This window comes from Triticum aestivum, chromosome 6D (assembly GCF_018294505.1).
Source record: "Triticum aestivum cultivar Chinese Spring chromosome 6D, IWGSC CS RefSeq v2.1, whole genome shotgun sequence".
In the NCBI taxonomy this organism is placed as follows: Eukaryota; Viridiplantae; Streptophyta; class Magnoliopsida; order Poales; family Poaceae; genus Triticum; species Triticum aestivum.
Window position 1 is genome coordinate 485,110,864 of NC_057811.1, and position 27,930 is coordinate 485,138,793.

General features: G+C 50.2%; 2 protein-coding genes across 3 annotated transcripts; one reads left to right on the forward strand and one right to left on the reverse strand.

Annotated features, from left to right (window-relative positions):
• Positions 1-9,554: 9,554 nt before the first annotated feature.
• On the reverse strand, positions 9,555-11,205 carry LOC123142195 (mitochondrial metalloendopeptidase OMA1-like). The gene is made up of 3 exons (XM_044561195.1): positions 10,317-11,205; positions 10,048-10,199; positions 9,555-9,932 (listed from the first exon to the last, which is right to left on the reverse strand). Exons 1-3 carry the CDS (start codon positions 11,094-11,096, stop codon positions 9,683-9,685), a joined length of 1,182 nt encoding a protein of 393 aa, XP_044417130.1. The 5' UTR covers positions 11,097-11,205; the 3' UTR covers positions 9,555-9,682.
• Positions 11,206-13,255: 2,050 nt separating this feature from the next.
• On the forward strand, positions 13,256-16,268 carry LOC123142197 (uncharacterized). Of its 2 annotated transcripts, XR_006470547.1 has the most exons (3): positions 13,256-13,527; positions 15,332-15,966; positions 16,062-16,268. XR_006470547.1 is itself a non-coding variant. In XM_044561196.1 (2 exons), exons 1-2 carry the CDS (start codon positions 13,340-13,342, stop codon positions 15,573-15,575), a joined length of 432 nt encoding a protein of 143 aa, XP_044417131.1. In that variant the 5' UTR covers positions 13,256-13,339; the 3' UTR covers positions 15,576-16,268. The 2 variants fall into 2 exon arrangements, 1 of the variants encoding a protein (XP_044417131.1); XM_044561196.1 differs by having other exon boundaries at positions 15,332-16,268.
• Positions 16,269-27,930: the final 11,662 nt, after the last annotated feature.

The following is a 27,930-nucleotide window of genomic DNA, read 5'->3' on the forward strand; positions in this document are numbered from 1 at the left end:
ATGGGTCCCTTGATTTTGAAGGGTTTCGTCTCTTTCTATTTGACCAGCTCGAACCGCCCATTGCCCACTGCAGTCGTTTCCTTCATGATTACACCAAGTTCGCATACCCTACTCTGCCCCCTCGATCGGAATCCATTCTTGGCCCATTCGGTCACCAGCTTGCACAAGCCCACGCGCCACAACAGCCCCCCGCGGTCGCACGCTCGCCGCACGTCCGCCCTGCTCCGCATGCGCCTGGGACCCGCCCCATGCATAATGATGACCGTGCGGCGCTCTCTGACACACCAAATCTTGCAAAAGATCCATACGCTGTGCCGGAGTCACCGCACGCGACCGAAGTTGTCGCGCGTCCCCAGGAACCCCACTCTGTCTCTCTGTCTGTGCCATTTTTGGACGGCCCGCTTGCCCGCCCCGCGTCTAATCCGAACCCCGATGCGCCGCCCTCTGTCCCCCACGCGCGGCTCCATCAACCACATCAACGGAGAATCTTGCCTTGGGAACCGACGGGGTGGAGAGATCACGCGCCGGTCCATCGCTGCAGCTCATCCACGACGCCTCTAATCAGCATCTAGGCTTCATCATCACACCTAATCCCTCTCTACATCCTACGCTGGCCGCTCGGTCACCACGCCCCAGCTCGTCGCCCCCTCGTCCTCTGACACACGCAATGGGCCCAGCCGCCCTGACGGCGGCCTTGTCACCCACGCGCTCCAACAGCAACACGACGCCCTCCTACAAAGATGCTCTCCTCTCCTCCCCTCTCGACCGCAGCCATCCTCATCCTCACCCCACCTATATAACCCCTCGGCGCCTCCTCCCCATTCATCCACACTCTCGCACTCCTTCTCCCAAACACAAAAAGCGTCGCTGCTTCCGGTGCCTCGCCCTTGACCATTGCGTAGAGACTTGCCGCGACCCCGTCCGCTGTGCTCGCTGCTGGCGGTGCGGCCACCGCAGCGGTGACTACAGGTATAGACGGATCCGGCCCTTCTTCCCGCCTCTTCCCGACTCATTCTCATCTCATCCTAACCCCGCGTTTTGCACACGCAGCATGGACTCCGCCGGCTCTTCCTCGTCGGCAGCCCGCGCCTCGCGCACGCTCATGATCGGCGACATCCCCGTCATCCTCTCAGAGCCTTTCACCGCGCTCTGCGTCCCCTCGCCCTTCATCCTCAACGGCACTCCGGTCAACGCCAACGGGGCTCCCCTTCCTCCCTCGCCGCCTCGCACCTCTGCACCTCCACCCACACCCACCTCACCCTCACCAGGCAACCTGCACTCGCACACGTCTCCGTTCGACACCCATGAACTACGAGCGCGTCTCTCCGACGTCTTCCTTGCCTCCCAATAAACTAGGTCCCCTTCTCACATTTCTGACACCGACACTGAGGACGAGCCGTCACGGCCATTCCACGAGGCTGGAATGCTGCCGCCCTTCGCGGACATGCCCTTAGTCGCTGCACCACCTTGCCTAGTCCACTGCCCTCGCCGCTTTGCATTCGTACACCTCCAGAACCCTGACCCCAACCCCACCCCTCTCATCTGCAGAGCCATTCAACACACTTGCGACAACCCCTCCTTCATCATGGGCGGCTCATGGCGGGGGATCGCCTGCCTCACCTTCCACACACCCGCCGCACGCGATGATGTGATCAGCCACAGTCCTATCGAGTTCGAGGGAAACGTAGTCACCATTGAGCCGGTCGAACACGTCGACCGTTCTATTGCTATCTTCACTGACCTCGCTGAGGTCGAGGTCTCTGAATTTCCTCACGAACTATGGCACGAGGACGGCATACGTTTCGCCCTGGCCTTCCTGGGGGATGTATGTGCCGTCGATGACTTTTGTCTCCATGGCATCGACTACACGTCGGTCCGCGCACTTGCGCTCCTCCAATCTGGCAAACCAGCTCCCCCTGGCATCATCATCCAGCTTCCACCCATCAACGAAATCAAAATCGCCAAAGTTGTCGAGGTTTCTCGTTGGCACCACGGTGATGGAGCCACCCCCTTTGGTAGTGGCTCTTCTGACGGAGATTCTGCACCACTCTCTCAGCGCGCCTCACCACGTCCTCTCTCCCCTGCTCACCTCGTCCCCGTCGTCTCTGCGGTACGTGCGGGGTGGTGAGTCGATCCTACCTACAGCGGCTCTAGGCCGCTCGCCCCCTGTGCAACCGTCGCATCTCCTGGCTCTGCATCAGGGGGATCCGCTCTGGCCTCACCTTTCCCTCCCCCTGGTACCATGCGACAGCCTCTCATCATTTCTGACGACAGCTCTGCTGCCTCAGAGGACATGCACACCCCGCTCATGCATGGCGTTTCCTTCGATCCGCTGGACGCGGTGCATGCACCCCCCCTTGCCGAGCCTACCCCACTTGTCATCCGCCCGGCGCCTCAGGTGGGCTCTGTCGCGCCACCCAGCCCATGCGTTGGGTCGGCTGCCGCCCCTCTGATTGTGGGCCCGCTGATGCCATCCAGCTCGTCCGCGTTCGCCGCGGTTATCCCACCTGCAGCTGCTTCCGCTGACCCCACCACCTTTACGTTCTCGGCTGGCGAGTCTTCACGTGATGCTGGTAATCCCCCTACCCCTCCCCCGCTCAATCAAGATAATCTTTTGCCCCCTGACTGAGACCACCATGGATGCAGCTCTCCCCCTGCAGGATCTGGACACTCACGAGTGTACCATTCGCAGGGAGCGCCGCAAAACGGCACGCGACCAGTCTGTCTCCAAGGACAAGCTGCGGCGGAGCGCGCAGCTGGCTGGCAAGGAGGCCAAGTACTCCCCCATGCTCGCCAGGGTTGTCAAGGCCAAGGCGGCACGCCTCTCCGCCTCGGATGTTGGCACGGCCATCGACCGCACTATCCAAGAAGCCCGTCTCCATCAGTCTGACGCCCCTCCTGCATCCGCCGAAGACCTTGCTGCCATTGCGCTGCTCTGCGGCGCCGACGACGGCTAGGTGGACGCCATCCTTGGATCCGAGGCCTCTGCCTGTGGTGACGATGAGGCTCCATGATCTGCACCTTCTGCGACCTTGGCCCGGTGGCACGTTCTTGCCCGTCTCCGCCACCGTTAGCTTCCCCGATCGTTTCTGCCGTTTACATGTACTTTTGGTTGCTGAAACCGCTGTTGCCTGTACCACTGCCACTCCGGACCCCGCGCATAACTTTTGTAACTGTACGCCTGTTGTACCCCGCCTTTGTTATCTGGTGCATTAACAAACCTTATGAGTAATGACACCTTTTTAATTAGCTCCTGGAATGTACGTGGCCTTGGCGATGATGATAAATGCGCTGACGTTCTCTCCGAACTAATGACAAATAAACCACTCGTAACCCTCTTGCAAGAATCAAAACTCGAAATCCTCCCTGCACCTAAACTAAAATCTTTTCTGCCACGCACGTTGGATCAAGCCTTCTCGCTCCCAGCCGTCGGATCCGCTGGTGGAACTATCTCTGCCCTCAACTCCACCTTCTTCCATGTCGTCTCCTACTCACACCTAACCTTCTCTTCTACCCTACTCCTACGCACAGCTGCCTGCGCCCAACCCATTGCTATCACAAACATCTACGCTCCATCATCACGATCACTCAAGCAAGCTTTCTTAAGCGAGCTCTCGTCCATCTCACAACCCGACGACACCCCCTGGATTATTGCTGGGGACTTTAACCTCATCCGCTTCCCGTCTGAGAAAAACAACCCTACGTTCCACCACGCTGAAGCCACCGCCTTTAACCAAACCTTGGATGATCTAGCCCTCATCGAACTGCCCCTACTCGATCGCAGGTTTACCTAGTCGAACAATCGAGCTACTCCCACATTAGAACAACTAGATCGGGTTTTCTTTAACCTAGCGTGGGCAGATGCCTTCCCTAACACCTCCCTGTTCTCTCGCACACGCTTCACGTCCGATCACATCCCACTCCTCATCCATGTCACCACCACCATCCCACGTTCCAATTTTTTCAAATTTGAACCGGGCCGGGCCACTTCACGGCCCTGCTGCGACATCATCAACCAAATTTGGGCCTCTCTGCCCTCACCACCTTCCAACGCTGCCGCTTCCCTCGTCGCCGCGCTCAAACAATCACGTACCGCCTCAAAAAATGGGCGCGCTCGCGCATTCCCACCCTCCTCCGCGAAACCCGCTGCCACGCTGCCATCTCTGCCCTAGATCTCATGGAGAAAAACAGACCTCTATCTCCATCAGAGTCTCTCACGCGCAAAATCATCGTCTCCATACTCAAATGCACCATCCAGGAAAAAATGTCATATTGGCGCTGGCGTGCAAAGGTTTCACGTGCCATAAACGGTGGCGAGAACACTAAATTCTTCCACATGTCTGCCTCCCAACGCCTATGCAAAAACAAAATCTTCACCCTCTCTCGAGATGGCTCTGAATACTCTGCTCACCAGCAAAAAGCTGAAATCCTACGTGACTTCTTCGTGTCACTAATTGGCACTGCCGTTCCAACATCCTGGGCCTTTGATCTAAATTCTATTTACCCACAGCCGGTGGCCGGGTTACACACCTTAGATGAGCCCTTCTCCAAAGAGGAAATCAAGCTCGCCTTCTTCACAATGAATCCCCAAGCCAGCCCTGGACCGGACGGGTTCGGACCCTCTTTCTACAGATCCTTCTGGCCTTTAGTTAAAAATCCAATCCTGTCCTTCTTCTCCTTATTCCATCAAGGCTTAGCAGACACTGAACGCCTAAATCGTGCCCACATCGTCCTCCTCCCCAAAAAGGAGGCGACAACCACGCCGGATGCATTTAGGCCCATCTCACTACAAAACTGCCCGATCAAAGCTGTCGCCAAAGTGATCACTTCTCGTCTAAAGCCGCTCATCCCTCTGCCGGTTCATGGCAACTAGACTGGCTTCATCTCTGGAAGAAACATCGCCGAAAACTTTGTGTTTGCAGCTGATCTTATTAGCTCTTGCCACACACGAAAAAAACCAACGATGGTCTTTAAGTTAGACTTCAAAAAAGTTTTCGATTCAGTAGCATGGCCTGCCCTCGACAAAATCCTGGAAGTTCGTGGGCTCTCACTTCTCTTCCGCAGTTGGATACAAAATCTTCTCCACACAGGCAAAACGGCAGTACTTTTGAACGGGATCCCAGGCAATTGAATCCAATGCAAAAATGGGTTGAGGCAGGGAGACCCTGTCTCACCCTACCTCTTCCTCCTCGTAGCCGACCTCCTCCAGCAGCTCATCGTCCAGAACTCTAACCCGTCCCTCCACCACCCCATCTTCTCCCACCTGCCTCCCACTGTCCTCCAATACGCCGATGACACACTCATCGTCGCAGCCGCCTCTCCCTCCGCCGCCTCAACCCTTAAAATTCTCCTAAACAATTTCGCACACGCCACGGGCCTCGCCATCAACTTCTCCAAAACTACCCTAGCCACTCTACACACAGACGATGACCCGACCGCTTCCATCGCCCTTGCCATGGGGTGTTCATGCGCCTCCTTCCCGCAAATATACCTCGGTCTCCCTCTCGCTCCGACCAAACCTCTCACCAATGTTTTCAACCCCCTAGTAGAGCGTGCTAGGAAACTTCTTACCGGCGGGCCAAACTTCTCGATAGAGGCGATCGACTCATACTCATCTCCGCGGTTCTGGATTCAATCCTCACCTACTTCATGTCTGTCTTTCGCATCCCAAAGAAAACAATCAAAACTTTGGACTCGCTGAGAAGGGGTTTCTTTTGGGCAGGAGAGGATGCCTGCTCAGGTGCTCAATGTCTTATTGCTTGGAAAAATGTTTGTTTACCAAAAAAAGTCGGTGGTCTAGGGCTTAAAAACTTACATGTTCAAAACAATTGCCTTCTTATGAAATTTGCAGCTAAAGCTCTCTCCACCGTCCAAACACCCTGGCTTGAGTGGCTTGATCTTCAACATCCGAACGCCCTTAGTATCCCCTCCACCACAAACCTCCTTTCTGTGCCGCACCATTTCACAGCAAATCACCACTCTCCAAAATATTTCCTTCGTGCTCACAAATAGCGGCTCACATACTTATTTTTGGTTAGACACGTGGCTGGCCCCTCAACCACTCGCCATCACCTTCCCCCACCTATTCTCACACTCCACCTTACAGCTGGTTAAAGTGGCTAACATTTTGCGTTTCGGTATTGAAGCTAACCTCCGTAATCGCCTCTCCCTCACGGCAGAACAAGAGCTTGTGTCGCTTCTGGCTATTTTGCAGGATTTCGTGCCATCGGCGGGGGAAGATCAACGGTTCCTACGACATGGCATTTGCTTCTCCACCAAGCATGCATACGGTGTCCTCATGGCTCGGCCTGAGACCGATCTCATGGCCCCTCTCATATGGAGTGCCAAGGTTCCTCGGAAACTAAAAGTATTCGCATGGCTACTCTTCAAAGACCGGCTCAACACTAGAGTTAACCTTGCACGCAAGCATATCATCGACTCGGACATATGCCCTCGATGTGCTACGACAACCGAAGACTCCAACCACCTCTTCATCACATGCCCTCTTGCAAATAGGATTTGGCAACGGATGGGGCTCCTACCAACTTCCAGCGACATCACAGATCTATGGGACGTCCTTACCCCTCCTCACCTCCCAACCACAGCATGGCCTTCGGTCCTACTGGCCTTGCTTTTGATGACTTGGACAGCACGTAATGACATGGTTTTTAGATTGATAGACCAAAGCTCTGTAATAACCTTGAGGAACCTTATTTCTGCTTTGGACCTCTCGTCACATCGTCTTGTGAGTTCACAGGACAAGGAGGACGTCTTCTCGTGGCGTTCCTACCTCTCTGCATGTTGCACCGTGACTATGTAATTCTGTACTCACTGCCACGGCAGTCCTTTGAGTAATATATTCAGGTGGGGGGGCCCCCCCCCCCCCCCCCCCCCCGCTTGATTCTCAAAAAAAAAAGGTGACACGGACGGGTCAAAGACGAGGAACATGGAGTTGTGGTACCACCACCGATCCTCCTTCGGCGGTAGTGGCAACTCAACACATCGTACCGTCGCCGGGTTATAGATGTAATAACAGTTAAAATCGCCCTTGAGGAGAAGGAGACCATTGCAGTGGTGGAGCACCGAGAACTTCTTGTGCTGAAAGAGAGGACGTTGAAAGACAGGCCCGTCATGAGTTCCACGTAGCTGTGCCGAACGCGCCGGCACTGACGGGGCGAAGAAGGAGGATTCATTGTCGCATCCATAGTTCTTGGTGAATATGCCGGGGAAGGAGCCCCGAGGAAAGAAGTGAGGAAGGAGGAGCTTTGTGGGCGTCGATGATAGAGCGCCACGTGCGACAGACGCGCCGGGACTCGGCGAGCGCGCGGCAGGGGAGGCAGCTGAGGATGTGGAGGAGCACGTCGTAGGGGAAGCAGATTCCGTTCCCGTCGGCATCGGTCCGGTCCATCTGGCGGCGATAGATCGAGTTGCAGAAATAGTACTGCTGGCTAGGTAGATGGAGTCCTTTCTTAGGTGAGTCTTGGTTGAGTTGTGCATCGATCCCGTGAGAGCTGCTGAGTCCGAGCCGCAGCCGCGTAACTTTACATCCAATCGAACTTTTTTTCTTTCTGAATACTTTCACAATACGATGCTTCCAACATGTACGCTACCACAACTACCACGGCGACCGCGTCGGATGCGTGTGCGCGCGCCGGGCGCGTCGGGCGCAGACCGGACCGCGTCGGGTCCGTGGCAAGGGGGTGCGTGTGTGCGTGCATGTAGTAGCCTGGAGTGTGCGGATGTGTGTGTGCACCCAGCGGGCGTGCATAGGCTTAGGTCAGGTGGTTGTGGGATTGCGAGGTGGGCGTGATTGCCGCGAGCCGTGCGCGTTCGTGCGCGTGGTGGCCGCGAGCGGAGCGGGCCGATCGGAGAGCTGGCTGGGGAGGGAGCGCGTGGGTCATGCCCAAGGCAGGCCCGGCTATATATTGCCTTGAGCCGATCATTCTAACCTGTCGTGTGGAGTCGAGTACGAGCTCGGGAAAAAGATCGCCGTTGTTGCGGCGGGGCGTACGTGCGCCGGAAAATCCACCGTGTCCTCTGCATTCTTCTTCTTCTTCTGTCGTGCGAGCGCAGCATGAGAGAGAGAGGGATAGAGAGCCAAGCGAGAGAGAGAGCTAGGGCAAGGGGTTCGGCGCCGACATTTGGTATCGGAGCCACAATTCGGAGGTGATCGCAAGCGGCCATGGCGCTCGTTCCGCACGGCGGCGGTGGTGGCGCGTTATTGTTGTCGGTCCTGCCATTGAGCCGACCAACTACACCTCCTGGGCAATCAAGGTGGAAGCGATCCTTGATGGCCAGGGGCTATGGGGCGTGGTTGCGCCGGCTGAGGGCATGGCGATCGATGCCAACAAGAGCAAGACGGTGTGGGCATTGCTGGTCAGTGCACTGTCGGAGGAAGTGCTAATGCAAGTGGCGACGAAGCCCACCGCGAAGGAGGTGTGGGACTCCCTCAAGGTGCGTTTCGTCGGCGCCGATCGGGTGCGGGCGGCACGGCTCGCGACTCTCCACGACGAGTTCGACCGCCTGCGGATGGAGGATGGCGAGGAGCTCGACGCGTACGCCGGCAAGGTAAACGGCATGGTGGCGAGGTATGCGGTGCTCGGGGCAACACTCGGCGACACTGCCATGGTGAAGAAGCTGCTCGGCACTGTGCCGGACCGGCTGTACGCCTCGGTTGCCGGCATCGAGCAGTTCTGCAACGTCGAGGAAATGCTCTTCAAGGAGGCACTCGGCCATCTGAAGTCCTTCGAGGAGTGGACGCGGCGGGATGCGCAGTCTGGCGAGCGGGCGGGCGAGCAGCTCATGCTCACCGCGGCTCAGAGGGCGGCACAGCGGCGATAGCAGGGCGGGGGCGGCTTCAACGACCACGACGATGACGGGGCGACCAGCACGGCATTGGGCGGCGGAGGGAAACAATGCGGTCGCTGCTATAATTGCGGGCAACGCCGCCATTTCAAGCGGAACTGCACGAAGCCGAGGAAGGGCGCGGCGGCTGAACAGGCACTCCTCGCCGACGTCGACATCAAAGGGTCAACACTCCTCTAGGCTGTGGCTTAGGGGGTTAGTGTTGGCCAATAAGCCACGACAACCGCGTCGGGTGTGTGTGCATGCGCCGGGCGCGGACCGGACCGTGTCGGGTCCGTGGCAAGGGGGTACCTGTGTGCTTGTGTAGTAGCCTAGAGTGTGCGTATGTGTGTGTGTGCACCACCGGGCGTGCGTAGGTTTAGGTCAGGTGGTTGTGGGATCGCGAGATGGGCGTGATAGCTGCGGGCTCGCCGCGAGCCGTCCATTATGGCCGGATTCATGTAATACGCAACGTTACTAGCCTAGTTGAGGAAGCTCAGCTGGTATTGTGCTTGCATCTGATGTTTTTTGTATCTTTCCAGGTAGCGCATTTGGAGATAGAAGGCGATGTAGTAGGAGTAGGATATGGCGGCGGCAGAGAATGCGAGTTGTGGTACAACACAGAGGTTGTGCAAAATTACATTCAATTATATCCAGACCATGTATATATGTGCATGTACGGTGATCACTGTGTAGGGATAAGGCCTAACTGCTCGTATAATCTCGATTATTTTAAGATAATATAAATGTTTGGACAAAAAACAACCTTTACAAGTTTTTAAAGGGGGTGCACGGAGGCAAATGTCTCGAATGTGTGTTGATAAAAGATGAAGAATAATCATTGATCAATTTCTTGTTTTCTGGCTCTTGCTTCTGTATATAACGCCATGGCCTTGTCCATGACCTTGGCATCCAATAAAAGCTGCGTTCTTTTCTTGCTGCAAGGATGAGTAGACATGTACTCTTTCAACGGTGATGAATTCCCACCGACCTTTCCGAGCTTCTCGTAGACCTTAGGGGCAATGCGTGGATCAAAACCAGCGGAAGCGAGCAGCATGATTCCAATGTGATCCGCCTCTATCTCCATCCTACATAGGATATATAGGCAACATGTATTTATCATGCATGGAGAATAACTTCTACAAGGAAAAATAGTTGTAAATCAGCATGAACGATATATATGATGTGAAACCGAGTATATACTTTCGTGAGAAAGGCAGGCCGAGGAGGTATTCGGTCAGCTTATCAATAAGGTCCGGCGCATCGATAAAGATGAGCAGGAAAACCGTGAGCATGAAAATCCACATGTGCTTGGTGAGCTTCTCTGCGGCGTGCCTTGCAATGGCGTGCGCAACCTACAAGCAAAATTACACAATATGCCAAGTTACAAGGGAATCCACCGTCCGGCCGGCTGCTAGGAGACGATACAAATAACCACCCAATATAATCTACCTAACACGGTACGTACATACCTCGTGGCCTAGCACCGCGGCGATCTCAGCGTCGGTGTTGAACTTGTCGAGCAGGCCGGTGTAGACTATGATCTTGCCACCGGGTGCGCACATGACGTTCACTTGCTTATTGTCGACCACGATTACCTCCCACTTGAACCCGTCGAGATGCTTGATCATTGCCTGCGACGCTCCCCGTGGAGCCTTCTTCTTCGGGCTCAGCGCCGCATCGTCGGCGCATGTTTCTCCGTCAAGGAGCTTATCGTCCTCGTGGCCGGCGAGGCTGCGTCCGGCGGCGCCGATGATCTCCGCGGCGATGCTGTTGACACGGACGGAATCAGGGTGGGACGGAGCGAGGACCTTGTCGCCCAGCTCCTTCTTCTCGTTGTTGAACTGCGACTCGCCGAGCTTAAGCTCTCCCGAGTGCGTGAGGACGACGAAGTGGCGGCGGTTTGTGTAGGGCACGGTCTCAAAGGTGCCGTAGCAGATGGTGACCACCACACCGCCGACGATGACGACCCCCGCGATGACTATCTGGACTTTCACCTCGTTAGAACTTCTTGGTCGCCTGGAGGAGTAGTACCGTGGGCGTGGGACCGCTGGTGCATGCGGCGACGGCGGTGGTCGACGGACGAGAGAGTCAGGGCCGGGCGATTTCAGGGCCTCGTGAGATCGCCGCGTTGACGGCGCGTGGTAGTAGCGCCTGGCGGTCGGCGGCGGCGGAACAGTCGTTCGGGCGGCGGGCTTGGGCCGGAGTAGCCCGGACAGCGCGGGGCGCAGATTCCGGATCAAGGCGCTCATGTTCTCTCCGTTAGTCTTGGGGATGGGCGCTCTTGGATCCGTATCGTACTAGCGTCTACGTCGTGGCGTGCTCGACAGGTTGCCATGCATGGTTTAGGGTTGCGATCGGTCTCGGTCTCGGTCAAGTCATCGCGATCGAGGGAGATTAAGTCGTTAAGTTTTCTCGCATAGGAAGGAGTCTCTCCTCCGATTCTAGCTAGCTAGTACCATAGGGATCAAAATTTCAACCAAAAACAGAAATTCCGGTGATTTCGGTCCGCGTCAAAATATTCGTAGCCTTGGAATTTTGAGCCAACTTTAAACTAATTTCAACCCAAATTCAAATTCAATCAAAATCCATTGAATTATGTGAATTTCGACACATGGAATCCCCCCAAAAAATAAATCTCTGAAATTTCAAAACTTGGGTGAGGTCCGTTTTTTTTCTTACTGGATTTTTCAACCTTCACTACCGGAAAAATGTTTTACTCCGAGTGCGTGGCAGCTCGCCGAGTTCTTTTCCGCGGGCACTTGTCAAATAAGTACTCCCTCCATCCTAAAGTAAGTGACTCAACTTTGTACTAATTTTAGTATAAAGTTAGTACAAAATTGAGTCATTTATTTTGGGACTGAGGGAGTATTTGCTTATTTGGCGAGTGCTTCCCAAAATAAACCCGGCAAAAGTAAGATACTTGGAACCTACCAAGTGTTGCCAAGTACGTCACCAAATACACTTAGCAATGGACTAACAATCTGCAAAGTACGTGAAAAATGTAGCAGCCCTACTTAATGGTAATGTATCCTATATATACCTTTTTTTTTTGCGGGAATCCTATATATACCTAAAAGAGGAGCCAAAATCATTTCTAGCGGAGCATGTACTGGGTAAACATCTGCCTTTCATTAGCTTCAAGGTCCTTGCTTTTTGGACTCATATGCTTGTGGTATTCTGTGTATTTGCTTTGCCTTTTACGTGGTATAGAAAATGAATGTCACATAAGAGGAGGGTCCCATCACCTTTTGTGCCAGAGAGAAGGACGTAATGTGCATGGATGACTCTGCCATTATCCATCCCTCTCCCATGGAAAATTGTAGCATTAATTTTCTTTGTGTTTTCCTTATCTGTTAAACAAGAATTTGGTTTTTGATTTTTTTAATATTTGGAATCTGGAACTGTAGATATAATGCGGACCGAAATATGAAATTGAAATGCAACTATATATATAATGTGGGGTAAAAATATGAAATTGAAATTGAAATTTCCAGACCGCGTCCATTTCAATTTCCAAACCAATTTCAATACCACGTCCATTTCATCTCCCACATATTTTAATTAATGTGAGGTTGAAATATGAAAATGAATTTTCACCTCACTATATGGTTCAGCCGTGTACCTTGGTCTATGCTTTATCTATAAAGCATGGCGAGAGCCTATTTCGAAAGAGTACCCAGTGACCCATGTGGGTAGGGGACAGAACAAGGTAGCTCACACACTTGCTCAAATGTGTAGATTATCTACTCGTACTGCCGTCTGGCTCCGCCATGGACTTGTTTGACGTATATATGTATTGCCTAGTCTCTTTCATCAGATCGGTCTTTTGGTTGCATTAGCTAGAGCATGCACTTTTACATGTATTAGAGCCAAGAGATTTTGAGTTCAAGACTCGGCTGACGCAATTAAATTGTAGCCCACTTTCGGTCCACGTTGAGGAGTGTTGACGTATAAATGTATTGCATAGTCTCTTCCATGAGGTCGGTCGTTTGGTTGCATTGACTAAAGCATGCACTTCTACTGAACCAGATGAGATTAGCAATCTTTGTCAAGAGGATTGTAAAGAACCACCTTGATTAAATGAAATTCTCTATTTGCGCAAAATATAAAAAAATTCATCTCATGTGTAACTTTGTGAGGAATAGCATCAAGCACAACCTCAAGATCATGACAAGGCTCGGAGGTGAAAAGATTATTATAAAACTGTTAAACCATACCTTTAATTTCGCCTTGTGAGTCGCAAGAAGAACCATCATCACGCACTAGAGAATGAAGTGTTGGAGTTAATCATGACATGTAATTCTGTGGCCGGCTTGGACTAGGAGACAGTAACCGTATAGAAATAGTATTGGGTAGGTTAAATAATACAGTACTTGACGCTTATTTTCACTCAAAAGGAAAACACGATAGTCCAGTCCAGAAGAACGGCCCAACCGCGCATCTTTCCCCTCCTCTCCCAAGGAAATCTCCAAGCCCTAGTGCCTTCCCCGTCATGGCGGCCGGACCACAGCGCTCCTCCCCTCCTCCGCCGCCACCCATGCCGCCTGGACGCCGCCACCGCGACGACCAACCAGAGCGCTGGGTTGAAGACTCTGACTCCAAACGCCCCGAGGAAGATCAACAAACGCCCACTCCAAACCCTGGACCCTCCCCAGCGCATGATCTGCAGCTGGCTCAAAGGTATGCGCTTTTTATCGGAGCTATTTGTGCCAATGCCGCTGAAATCATCACGCATGGCATGAATTGAAAAAAAAAACTCAAGGTAATTGTTTGCTGCAAGTAATCCACAATTACGAATGTAACGCCAACTTATAATACTATCATTAAAAGGTAGATGTGATAGACACCGGCCCGCGGCCCTCCTCCTCGTGCCTCCCTCCCCTCGGCTTTGCCCCGGCGTCCTGGTGGGCTAAGCCCTACCGGCGCGGGCGGTGGCGAGGTATTCCTCCTTCCCACGCTTGGGCCGACGGACGCGGGTTCCAAGATCGGGCGGCGGCGCGGTGTTTTCCTCGGGGCGCGGCAGCAGCAGTAGGCGGTGGAGACGTGGGCTTGGGTGGCGGCGTGAAGGGGCTGAGGCGTGGTGGTATCCGACGGCATTGGATCTGTCGGTGCGCGGCCAGATCTGGGCCCACGCGGCGCGGGACGGAAGCGGCGCGAGCTGCGGGCGTCCGCCTCTACCGTGGCCGTGGCTTGTGGGGGTGGAGGCTCAGCAACGGTCGAAGGTGGGCGGGCTGGACGCCGACGACAACACAGCTGGACTCCCCGGTGAGCTTCCTCGGGGGTTGGAGGCGGACCTGGTGGGTCCTCCTTGCCCGTGGCTGCGGCTTTGTCGGTGGCTTTGCGTGGTTCTGCGCCGAGCGCCGAGGCGGGGCGGCATGGGGGTGTGTCCGGTGGGAGCGTTTGGGCTGGAAGGTTGGGCGCGCCACATGCTCGGGCCCCGTCACTGGCACATGGGTATGCCGGCGGTCTGGATGCGCCCGCTCCCCCACCTCCCCCATTCCTTGGACGCGTGCGGGCAGTTGTAGCATCAGCGATCTTCAAGGCGGGACACATTCTGCGGTTCGTCAGTCTGGGGTGTCCCCTTGGTCCAAAGCTGATCCTTTTGGATCGTCTTGGGGTGTCTGGATGTTGGGCGGCGGCCTGGCGGCGGGAGGCGTGGCGTTCGTGGGTGGAACCTACGTCTCGGGTGTGGGCAGGCAACCATGGCCTCATGGGGGGCTTGGTTGCGACTGGTTGGCGAAGCGTGGGTATGTCGGAGGGGTGCGAGCGCCGCAGTTCATCACTTGCCCAGTTCTCGTACTGGCCGATGGCGGCGGCGTCCGTGGACATCGTTTCCTTTATGAAGGCGCCATGGCGGTGCTCCCGCCCCTCTCATGTGACTCCGGGTGAAAACTTGATCTACGGATCAGATAGTGGCGGCTTTCCGTAGGCGTCCCCTTCTAGGAGGCACTGTCTTGGAGTCCCTGCTCGGTCATGGACCATCTCACCCCTCCTCGTTTCTTTGTTGATGTCTCCGTCCTCTCCAAGTGGTTTTCCTTCGTCATCTTTAGTTTGCTTGGTAGGCGGTGGCATTGGGGGACGATGCCCGACACCTTTGTATCTTGTCTTGGGTGTGTGGGTTGTGTGCGGTGGTGGTGTGTGTTGTATCGGTTTGTCCGGATGTCTGTGATGATGGTTGCTTTATAATATAAAGCTGGGGAAACCCATTTTCGGTTGATGAGATACATGCATAGCTGCCACCAACCATCATTCATCAATGGGCACGGGTTTCCAATAAAACAGTGCATAGCTAGCTGCCATCATCCATCAATGGACGGGTTTCAGCTCGATTGATGGTTTCGAATTGGTTCAACTACTTGGATATTGGAGTGGGTGAACTTATTTTGCAATGCATGAATTAGCTAGCAAAGTTTGTTCGTGTCCCACTTTATTTCATATTTCTGCTGATCTTAGGTGAAATCAAACTTTTTGTGTTCCACTTCAGGTGTGAGGCGACAGATATCTTGGAAGAATTGGAGCTCAACGCTACTCCCTCGTTGTCTTCATGCGTTTCTTCTTTGACGCCTACTGGTTTACTTATTAAATATTTTGTCAGAGTTGATACGGAGGGATTTTTCCATATATATCCTGATCGAGGTGGACCATTTCAGAGTTTAAAGGAAGCTCAGCAAGCTATTGACTCGTATCATGTTGTTGGACTAATAAATAGCCTTCCCACATTCCCATGATAAAGATGGCGCTAGCTAGAACAATGTGTTTTTAGCTAGACACACTTATTTGGGGATCCAGAAACAAAAGAGTGATTTTACTTTTCATGGAAAAAAATGCGCTGAGAACTTGGTCTTATAAGCATGTAGGTAGTTCAGTTTTGTTTTGCCTTTTGTTGCTTATTACTACGTAGCATGAGTTGTGTCATTAGCAGTGCTCTATATGTCAACTAGGTGCATGGATGGACTTTCATCTCATGAGAGGTCTGTGCGGTATGCTTTACACTGGCCTCATGATGGCACAAGGAGAAATTCTGCAGAAGCCTTCGCTGCCATGAAGACCCGTCGCCCTGTCCGAGAAGTTGTCAAAGCTCTATTGGACAAGTACAACGAGGACAATGGTCGTATGGGGGTATGCTCTCCCCCTCGCCCACTCTCTCTTGACTTTCTCGTTTGCATGATTCGAGTGCCATCATATTCATGTCCTTACTCCGTACTCAATTTTAGGATCTTGCATATGAACTAGAAGAAATAGTGAGATATAAACCATGTTTTGACGGGAAAGGCTGCGCTTATAGGTCATATTCACATTTGAATATGACCATGAAGACTAAAGGAGCTGATGATCCTCGTAATAAACTGTATTTTGCTGAGGTCACCTGTATGAGGGACGAACATGAAGGGTACCTGCTCACCTGTATCTCCACAGTTGAACCTGATGACAATGGTATTCTATACTTACTTTATTGTTTGCTTTGAGTCTTACGGTTTTCATTCCTCAAATTTGTTGATGCACTCCTTTTAAAGGTGAATGCGTTCACTAGTAGAAAATGGGCCATTTGTCCCGGTTCATAAGGCCCATCTGTCCCGGTTGGGAAACCGGGACTAAAGGGTCATTACTAATGCCTAGGCCTTTAGTCCCGGTTCTTATACTGATCGGGATAGAGGGGCCTCCACGTGGCCGGTGCTGCGAGCCCAGGCAGGAGGCCCTTTAGTCCCGGTTGGTGGCACCAACCGGGACCAATAAGCATCCACGCGTCAGCTGTTCAGGGGCTAGGGTTTTTGTTTTTTTTTCTGAAAGGGGGGTGGATTTGGGGGTTTTTATGGTTAATTAAGGTGTTTCATATATTGTGTTTGATAGCTAATTAATTAATAGAGAGAAGTGTCCTCTCTTATCTCCGTGCTTGGTCGACGCTACGTACTATACATATAGAGAGGCCCTCGACACGCTAGCTAGTAAGAAAATGAAGGAAACCATTAAGTACAGAAGTTCGTCATGCATACCGAGAGAAGTGATCGACCTCTCCTTCTCCGAGAGATTGGTCGAACAACAAGTTTTCGTATTATCTATCTGACGCTACTGGCTACATACACATACAATATGTGAGATCTCTTACAATCCCCTAGCATTTGAACTCAACTTCCACATGGTATTCTCCGGCTTTATTGATGACGTGGTCAAGAAAGAATCCCGCCAATTCCTCTTGAATTGCTTTCATGCGATCTTGTGGTAGGAGTTCATTCCGCATCTGCCACGTCTAATTTGAAGAAGGGGGTTAATACATATATATGAATGAAACTCAACAGAAATGATGGTGTAATAAAATGAAATTTTGAATATTATTGCTTACGCACTTCATATTGTCTTTTAGAGTAGCCCCGCTTATCTTTCAAAGTCGCGGTGTAGATGAACTCGCACACGTAGTATCCACAGTAATCATTCCTTGTTCCTGCCACAAGCACTTTACGAGAAATAGAGGTCAATCAAACTGATAATGAAGCATTATAAATGGCATTGATGAAAGTAGCTAGAATCAACGGGAGATGCGCGCAACTAGCTAGCTAGTAGTACTACTTTCGGGTATGTATATCGCAGCTCCTTCGGCAGTCCCGGAGCTTCTGCGGTGAACTGTTTCCAAACCCTGCAAGACAAAGAAAATAATTATTACTTGAGATATCAGGAAATGAACAAAAAGTTGCCGATATGGTGCGATAATGATCGATTGAACTTACTTGTGAGAATTTTAGTCATGTCCGCATAGGTCTCGGGATCTTTTCGTCTCGAGTCTAAGACGGTTACTAGTCCCCGCTCAAGCTTAATCTCCAGGAGAATATAGTGGAAGCTGCGCACGCATGCATAACTCATCAATTACATTACTATAACCTCGCTCGAGTAATAAGGGAAACCGAATATGCACACGACAGTAACACTCACTTGAAGTTGTAAGGAAAGAGTATTAAATCTTTGTTTTGATTTATTAGCAATGATTTGAGCAAGTTGGCCTCGGCATCTTGGGCGCTCTTTTTAACCTGAAATTCATCTATGAGATTTGTGTTAATGAACCCAATATCATACATTTCTGCTTTTCTGCACTCGACGATCTTCAATCTGCATAATATAGTGAGGATAATTATAAATACATGCAATGAAAGAGCTGAGCTATATATAGAGACTTAATGACAGAAGTAGTACTTACAGACAGTAGCAAGTGACCGTTAATTTATCGAGGGCCTTTTGATTGAAGAACTGGAAGAACTCCTCAAATGGAACATGCAACAGATCAATTCCAACGAGGTCGTGCTCCTCTTTAACTCTCAGATACAAAGTATTCGTCCCCCCAGACTCTCTGCAGGTTTTCATGTACCAATTATGGAATCTTCGCATCATCGTTGTTAGAGATTTTTCATCTTTGACGAGAGGCTTCCCGTACTCGTATCTGTGTTCGTCCACCTCCAAGAAATCATAATGTACATCGTCGGGCGGATAATCTCCAAGATTGCTATAACCGGGCACCATCCCAGGAGCATTAGCGACGATGTCGCTAGACACATTGAGCGGGGGGCACGATTGGTTCGCTTCTTCGCCGAGTTGGGCAATTTTTTTCCCAGCTGCTCGTCGTTCTTTTAACCTTTGATCACTGACAGTACTTCCCGACCGCTCCGCTTCGAGATATGCCTTTTCAGTAATGCGCTCATAGTTGGTTTTCGGCGGAGACTTTGGTGGTTTCCTCAGGGCATCGATAGTGCGCTTTGCTTTCACCGGATCTACCTTCTCCTCCGGAGGTGGATGTCTCTCTCCTTTCGCCCCTTCAAAGAAGTACTTCACTTCTTTGTGCACGATCTTCTTGTTTTCTTCCACGGTCATCTCGTACGGTAACTTCTCTAGAGGCTTGAGAGGTGGACCGTATCTGTACTGCCTCCCGCCTCTGGCTGTACTGCTAGACGCCGGAGCAGACGGAGCGGCTGCGGCTGTCTTCTTTCGTGCTTGCTTACGAGGCGGAGGAGAAGGACTACGACGCGCCAGAGCAGCCGGGGCGGCGGCGGGTCTCTTCCGCCCTTGCTGGCGAGGCGGAGAAGGAGGAGGCTGGTGGATGCTCGGGTGCGCCGGCGCAGGCGGAGAAGGAGGCGGAGTGCCGCCACGCGCCGGAGAAGGAGGTTGAGTGCCCTGATTGTCACTCGCCGGAGAAGGAGGCGGTGGAGGAGGCAGAGTGCCCTGACTCGCCGGAGGAGGAGGAGGAGGCGGAGGCATCCAGTTCGGAAGGTTGATGAGCTCCTTCCGCCATAAGCATGGAGTCTTCAGACAAGAACCCAACCGAGTCTCCCCGTCACCCGTAGGGTGGTCAAGCTGGAGGTCCTCAAATCCTTCTATGATTCCATCCACCATCACCCTAGCATATCCTTCTGGAATCGGCCGGCAGTGAAAAGTTGCGCCAGGTTCAGGAGGTGCAACAGAGCCAACAGCCGCCTTGACTTTCAATTCCATCCACTGCGTCATAAGGTGGCAATGCTGAGACTCCGTGATAGCATCTACGGGGTAGCTAGCAGGAGCCGTGAAGACAGGCTCCTGAAGCAGCTCCGTGGAAGCCACGCTGCTTCTCCGCTGAGATGGCGGGGTAGCTTCGGGTGTAGCTTCGGCAGGTCGCGTGCTGCGAACTGCCTCTCGTTCCTCTAGCGCTTGTACCCTTGCGTGCAGCGCCTGTAGTTGGGTCAACTCCTTTTTCTTCTTCCTCTCCCGGCGTTTGTAACCGCCTGCGTCGGGAAATCCAGCCTTCCACGAAAGGGAGCCTGGCGTGCCTCGTGTCCGTCCGGGGTGCTCAGGATTCCCGAGGGCCTCTGTGAGCTCGTCGTTCTCTCTGTCCGGAACGAACGTCCCTTGCTGCGCCTTTTCGATATACTCCTGAAGCTTCTCGATGGGTGTGTTCAGCTGCTCGTTGGTCCAAACGCACTTCCCTGTTACAGGGTCCAATTTTCCCCCAACCCCGAAGAACCAAGTCCTGCAACGGTCTGGCCAGCGTCGCGTCTCTGGTTCGATCCCTTTATCAATGAGGTCATTCTCAGCCTTGTCCCACAACGGCCGGGCTTTCAGGTAGCCACCTGACCCCGTGCGATGGTGATGCTTCTTCTTTGCAGCATTTTTCTTGTTTGTCGCTGACATCTTCGCTGCTCTCTCAGATTTCTTTTTGGTGACAAATTCGGGCCACTGATCTTTGATCTTCTCAAATCGGCCGATGAATTCTGGAGTCTTGTCTTGGTCGACAAACGATGATTTCAGCTCATTCTTCCACCTCCTGAATAGCTCAGCCATCTTCTTAAGAGCATAAGCCTTGATCATTGGCTTTTTAACTGGATTCTCCGGATCCTCCTCTGGTGGGAAGGTGAAATTTTCCTGCAGCGCGGTCCAAAGATCAGCTTTCTGCCTATCGCTGACATAAGACACCTGAGAGTCTTTGTCCTTAGGCTTCAACCATTGCTCGATGCTGATCGGGATCATGTCCCTCACTAGAACCCCGCACTGAGCATTAAATTTTTGCTTGGTCCGGAGGGGTTCAATCGGTTGGCCAGCGCGATCAATTTCGATGATCGTGTACCTTTCATCCGCGCGCAACTTTCTCTTCGGGCCTCGTCTCGTTACCGAAGTAGTGCTCGATCTGGAGGGCTAGAAAAGAAGAAAAAGAAGAGAGTTAATATGTGTACATACCAAAAACAATTAATGCATCAATTAGCTATAGTCAGCACATGCTTAATTAATTAATATATATACCTGGCCGGACTCCGTTCGGTCACCGGAGCCGTCATCACGGTGTCCTTCCCCCTCCATTCGGTCACCGGAGCCGTCATCACGGTGTCCTTCCCCCTCCATTTGGTCACCGGAGCCGTCATCACGGTTTCCTTCGTCCTCCATTGTTTGATCATCGTCGTAGCCTGCTTCTTCATCCTGTCTTTCCAGACCATCGGTGCATGTGTCGTTGAGAAACGACAAGACGGCATCACTTCCGTGTGCGATTATCTCCCCCAACACCGCTTCTTTTGCTTCGTCTCGGGGGTGCGGATCCATAGTTTCTGCAAATATTTACAACATGGCAATTATTATTCAAACATGACAGATGGATATATTAGTGGCAAACGTTGAACTAGCTAGGTAAGCACAATAAGGAATCATATTAGTGGCCTGGCCTCGACGCTTCTCTAGGGTTTGGGGTGGCCTCCGCAACGCTTCAAGGGTTTGGGGTGGCCTCAACAACGCTTCAAGGGTTCGGGGTGGCCTCGACGACAATGCTCTTTTAACTTGGTAAATTTGGGTGGCCTCAAGAGAGTTTATCGATCGGGTAGGGGCGCGGCGGGAGGGGGTAGGAGACCGACATTGTTTTTTTCTAGGGTTTGGGTGTCCTCGAGAGTTTTGGTCGAGCGAGAGGGCCGGGGGGGGTGCTCCGGACGTCCCCCCTCACTTTAACAAAGAACTACCTTAAAAAAATACTTGCTTCGCCGCGGGTCCTTCTTCATTTTTTCCTTTGTTTTTTCTTATATGTTTGTTTTCGTTTTCATTCTACATTTTCGTACATATGAAAAAAATAAAGTTTCTATAAAAGAGTGCACAATTTTTATGAACAAATTACAACATCTAAATTAACTATACATCTAAATAAATATAACTATACATCTAAAATTTTCCTAATCTTAGAACTAAACTAAACATAAACTAAAATAATCTAAAAACATCTAAAATAGCATCTAAAAACATCTAAAAATCTAATAGCTAGCACCCGGCAGGGGCGGAGGGGCACGGCGGAGGGGCCGGCGCCGGCGCCGGCGCCGGCGGGGCAGGGCAGGGGCGCAGGGGCGCGGGACAGGGGAGGGGCGCGGGAGCAGGCTGGTGCTCACAGGGGGCGGCGGGGCACGGTGGGCGACGCGTCGGGGCCGGCAGGGGAGCGAGGGTCGACGCCGTCGTTGGGGCAGAGGGCGTCAGCGGCGGCGGCGGCGACGTTGAGCAGCCTGACGGCGTCGGTGGCGGCGGCGACGGCGACGTCGAGCAGCCTGACGGCGTCAGTGGCGGCGGCGACGGCAAGGTGGAGCAGGGGCGTCGGGCGGCGACGGCGAGTAGGAGCAGGGGCGTCGGGGGAAGAAGTGATGGATTTGGTCGAAACTGCTAAGTGTTTTCTTATATACCCAGGGCATTAGTCCTGGTTCGAGACAGCAACCGGGACGAATGCGACCTTTAGTCCCGGTTGGTGCCACCAACCGGGACCAAAGGCCTCTTTTCAGCAGCCCAAAGGGCGGGATGCGGCGGCCTTTGGTCCCGGTTGGTGGCACCAACCGGGCTAAAGGGGTGGCATTGGTCCCGGTTGGTGCCACGAACCGGTACCAATGCACCCCTTTAGTACCGGTTGGTGCCACCAACCGGACCAAAGGCCTTGTGCTGCTGCGCCCGCGTCGAAAGTTTAGTCCCACCTCGCTAGTTGAGAGGGGCGCGCAGTGGTTTATAAGCCCCACTGCCGCACCCCTCTCGAGCTCCTCTCCATTGCAGGCTTACGGGCCTAATTGTCATTGCTATGCCTGATGGGCCTACTGGGCCTTATGCGGGCCTGAATCCTGGCCCAGGGATGGGTTTCTAGTCGTATTCAGGACGTGGTGGCCCAGTAGGTGGCAAATTTTTTATTTTCCCAGTTTTTTTGTTTTCTTTTTTGCTTTATTTTTTTGTTTTGTTTCTATTTACAACAAAATACTTATTTATTTATTTTATTTTATTTTGTTTCTAATTACTTATTTATTTTATTTTATGATAATTCTTTTTGCTATTAAAGTTTCTAACAAAAAAAGTTCTTTATGAAAATTCTATTTGCTTTTAATGATTTTGAACAGAAAATACTTTGATAATTTTAGTTGCATGAATTTTATATAATTTTAGTAGAGGTTGTTTATAATGTTTTGAACAGAAAATACTTTAATAATTTTAGTTTCATAAATTTCATTTATGTTATTAAAGTTTTTTTTCTACTTATATATTTTATTATAGTTTATATTATTTTGTTTCTAATTATTTATTTATTTTATTTTATGATAATTTGTTTTGCTATTAAAGTTTGTAACAAAAAAGTTGTTTATGATTTTCAACCCTTTCTGACTTCATTTGATATTTTTCGTGCATTTACTGATTTTTTTCAGCTATAAGACCCTGAAATTGAAAAGCACTACAAATGAACTCTGAAAAGGTTGAAAGTTGCCATCGTATCATCATTTCACCCACATAGCATGTGCAAGAAAGTAGAGAGGCTTACAGCAAAAACTGGATGCACTTCGTGTACAAAACAGACAATCTCTTTCGAAGTATCACGGTTTCATACGGAAACTCGTCTGTTACGAAGGGATTTCATTTTTTGAACTTATTTGAACTCCATAGTTTTTCTGTGTTCAAAATGCACCATTCAAAGCCACATCATCAATTTTCAACCCCTTCTGACTTCATTTGATATTTTTCGTGCATTTACTGATTTTTTCAGCTATAAGACCCTGAAATTGAAAAGCACTACAAATGAACTCTGAAAAGGTTGAAAGTTGGCATGGTATCATCATTTCACCCACATAGCATGTGCAAGAAAGTAGAGAGGCTTACGGCAAAAACTGGATGCACTTCGTGTACAAAACGGACAATCTCTTTCGAAGTATCAGGGTTTCATACGGAAACTCGTCTGTTACAAAGGGATTTCATTTTTTTGAACTTATTTGAACTCCATAGTTTTTCTGTGTTCAAAATGCACCATTCAAAGCCACATCATCAATTTTCAACCCTTTCTGACTTCATTTGATATTTTTCATGCATTTACTGATTTTTTCAGCTATAAGACCCTGAAATTGAAAAGCACTACAAATGAACTCTGAAAAGGTTGAAAGTTGGCATCGTATCATCATTTCACCCACATAGCATGTGCAAGAAAGTAGAGAGGCTTACGGCAAAAACTGGATGCACTTCGTGTACAAAACGGACAATCTCTTTCGAAGTATCAGGGTTTCATATGGAAACTCGTCTGTTACAAAGGGATTTTAATTTTTTGAACTTATTTGAACTCCATAGTTTTTCTGTGTTCAAAATGCACCATTCAAAGCCACATCATCAATTTTCAACCCTTTCTGACTTCATTTGATATTTTTCATGCATTTACTGATTTTTTTCGGCTATAAGACCCTGAAATTGAAAAGCACTATAAATGAACATGGATAGATAAGTGACCAAATTAATAGTAGTTCATCATCATATTAAACCAAAGTACATACATAGTTCAAATTGAACAACATATAGCCCTCCAGAGCATCTAGTTAAACCATACATTGAAACTATGTAAAACATTTCAATGCAACAACAAATGCGATCATAATCACAACTAAGGTAACAATTGATCTAACGGCATAATGATACCAAGCCTCGGTATGAATGTCATATTTTCTAATCTTTCTAATCTTCAACCGCATTGCATCCATCTTGATCTTGTGATCATCGACGACATCTGCAACATGCAACTCCAATATCATCTTCTCCTCCTCAATTTTCTTAATTTTTTCCTTCAAGTAATTGTTTTCTTCTTCAACTAAATTTAACCTCTCGACAATAGGGTCGGTTGGAATTTCAGGTTCAACCACCTCCTACATAAATAAAAACTATGTCACGTTGGTCGGCATAATTGTCATAAACAATAACTGAACCAAATAGTTATAAAAAGATAATATATACCACATCCGAATCATAGACAGGACGAGGGCCGACGGGGGCGGATACCAGAACCATCGCACTATATAATAACAAGGAATAATAAAAGTAAGAAAATTAGACAAGTATCTATCTGAAGTAAGAATTTTTTTCTTTCAGAAAGAAGATAAGAACAAGAGCCTCACCACGGTGGTGCCGGCGACGAGATCGGCGCGGGCGATCGACGGCGGTGAAGACGGGGACGGGACGTGACGGACCGCTAAACCTAGAAAAATCTCGGGGAAAATGGAGCTCGGAGGTCGAGTTTCGAGAGAAGAAATATTAACTAGTGTGGCTCGGACATTTCATCGAACACCTCATGTGCATAGGAGGTGAGCTAGAGCACCCAAATGCCCTCCCCTCGCCGGCCAGCAAAAAACAGAGCAGTGTGGAGTGCTCTGCTCGCCGGCGATGGGCTATATATATAGGCAACTCATTTGTCCCGGTTCGTGGCTGGAACCGGGACCAATGGTTGTGGGCCAGGAGCGAGGCCCATTGGTCCCGGTTCGTGCCTAGAACCGGGACAAAAGGTTCCAGACGAACCGGGACCAAAGCCCACGAGACCCCGGCTGGCCACCTGGGCTCACGAACCGGGACGAATGCACCCATTGGTCCCGGTTCATATAAAAACCGGGACTAATGGGCTGGCCAGGCCCGAACGAAAGCCCCTTTTTCTACTAGTGCTTGTCTGTGGAGAGGAAATGAAGCACCCCATTGATGCTGAATACAAACATGGTCGCCCCAGCTTACACTTTAGATGTTGTCCTTATGCTGATGCAGATGCCTTATATGATGAGGTATGATAATTTACTAGCCTCCAAAGCTGAACTTTTTCTTATGTTTATAATTGAGTATTGTGAGCACCGCACAATATTTTCTTAGCTTCTTGGCATATTTCTCTTATATTCAGTTTAAGTTGGATTAATGATCTCTTGACGCTTGATGGCCAATCAGCAATAATTGTCATCCTAAGATTATTTTGTTTCTTTTGAAAGCGATTAAATCCTTGATTCATTAAATGAGACCATACAACCATTTGTGTAGCAAGATACCTAGAAATAGATTGGTGATCTTTTAGTATGAACTAACTTTATAAGTATCTATCACGTCAATACATGGTTTATAGCAACTAAGTTTGTAACTAACTAACAACACCAGCCCGCCATCACGATAGAGCAACTCAGTTTTAAGCAAGCTAGCAAGATACGTAGTATCAAGAAAAAAGTTGTAGCTTGTTCTTATAGTATATACATAATCATTTCTAACAGCATCAAACATGTTAGGCCCATTTAAAGGCTATGATAAAAGCATGATGTTATTTTCAATTTTGCACGGTCGAATTCCTTGATGGAATAGGTTGTCCATTTGATGGTGACACTTTAAATTTTTGTTGCTTATCGTTAATATCACATCTCCTACCCATTTTGCAGATAGCTAGAGTGCGTGATGAGGCTTGGCTGAAAGAGGAGGAAGCTAGGGTGAGACGCGTGATCAAGGAATCACATGAGGCTATCGCGATGGAAAGAGCGCAAAAGGGATATGGTCATGGAAAGAGCGCTAAGTATGTAATACCTGCTAAACGCAACTGAGTTGCTTCTTAATCCATGGTTACTGTTGATGCTCTCTCACCACTTAATTAGAAGACACACTTTGTCATGCTTTTGCTCAAGGCCCAAGCAAGAAGCTTGCCGTCAGTCAAACCACAATCATGCAAGTCACAGGCTCACAGCACATACGCCGCACGCGGCATGTCCGACCACTGAATGGAACCATTCAAGCCAGCCGGACTGCGCTGCTTGCATTGGCTCCAGACCCCTTCTGGTGCATACGAAGCAGCACCACGATGAGCTTCAGTACCTGCTTCACCGAGGCAATCCGAGTATCCGTCTATAGTGTTTGTTTCTAAGAGCAGCTTCGTTCGTGCAGGAAGAACACTTTTCCATCTATGTACCGTCTCCGAAATATTTTCCGTTCATATAGGAGTACAACGCAAACACTTTTCTGTCACTAAATGTAGGTTGGTTCTATTCTCACCACATGGGATCCAAGACATGCTCGTTTCCCAGTGGAGACGAACTAGTACTTCTCCATCGCCATGACCCCCTCCCCTTTAAACCATGGAAGCTCAGTTTAGTTTGTCAGCTCCGGCTCCATGCCTGGCGACATTTGACTTCTCTGGCGGCCACACCTCTCTTCGCGGCACTGCCGGGCAGCACCGGCACGATATGGCGGCAGTTCCTCCTGATCTTCATAACTTCTTTGATGGCCAATACGGCAACGAGGTGGATGATCCCCCAGCGGCATGGTCACCGGTGTGAGACAACAGAAATCATCACGACGCTTGTGGTCACGCTAATAACTACCATTGTCATCCTTGCCATTGGATATGCCCAATCAAAGAGAAGTAATACCTTTTACGGATTTGCTAGTTCTTGTGTCTGAATGAGAATTAACAGTCCAATAAAGGCGGAATATTTTTTTAGTGGAGGTGGCATTCCCGTCTATATTGAGGCGTATGTGGTTACTTCGTCAATATCAACACCTGACTTAGTCTCTCAGATGTGCTCATACAGGTATGGCGTGCGTGCGTCCATAGGGGTGAGTGTAGTATTTTTTTTTAATAGTTAGGATTGCTTACCACATGTGTCACGTGGTGGGCGTATGTGTCTATTTGTGAGCTTCTATGTCTATATTATGTTTCTAAAAGAATCTCATCTAACTCCCACACCATTTAATTAATCGGACAAAAAAAATCTTCACCAATCTCATGTAAAATCAAATGATGTAGGAGTTAGATAAAACTGATCGATGAGAGCTAGCCATACCCTAGTTTTTTTTTTTTTTTTTGACCTGAGCCACACCCTAGTTTCTATTGTAACCGCCCCTGCACCCCCGCGTGAAGCAGTACATATGCCACTTAGGTGATAAGCCATATGCATCAGGGGGTCGTCATCCCAAGTATCGTTTGGGCCAATACCACTTGAGAATTCATTGTCATTTGATCGACTACACTCTACCATCAGCGGTGAGAGCCATAGGAATGATTATTTCAACCCATACTCGTCGGTGTCTATCTCTGTTCTTCTCGCATCTCATTGTTCAAAGCCAAAGGACTACTACAAAAATAGCATGAGCAAAATTCTTTTTCAGAAAAAATTATATGTGTATTTCTTGGCCTCCAATTTATCAATCACTTACTAATTGAGTAGATTTTCAGAAAAAGAATACATATTATTGATATGGTTGCCAGTTGGCCACTGCATCGAAATGTTGAGGACAACCACGAGATAATTTATGAGTCCGAAAATTTATAACCCCCCCCCCCCCCCTCCCCCCCTTAAACAGTACCATCAACTCACA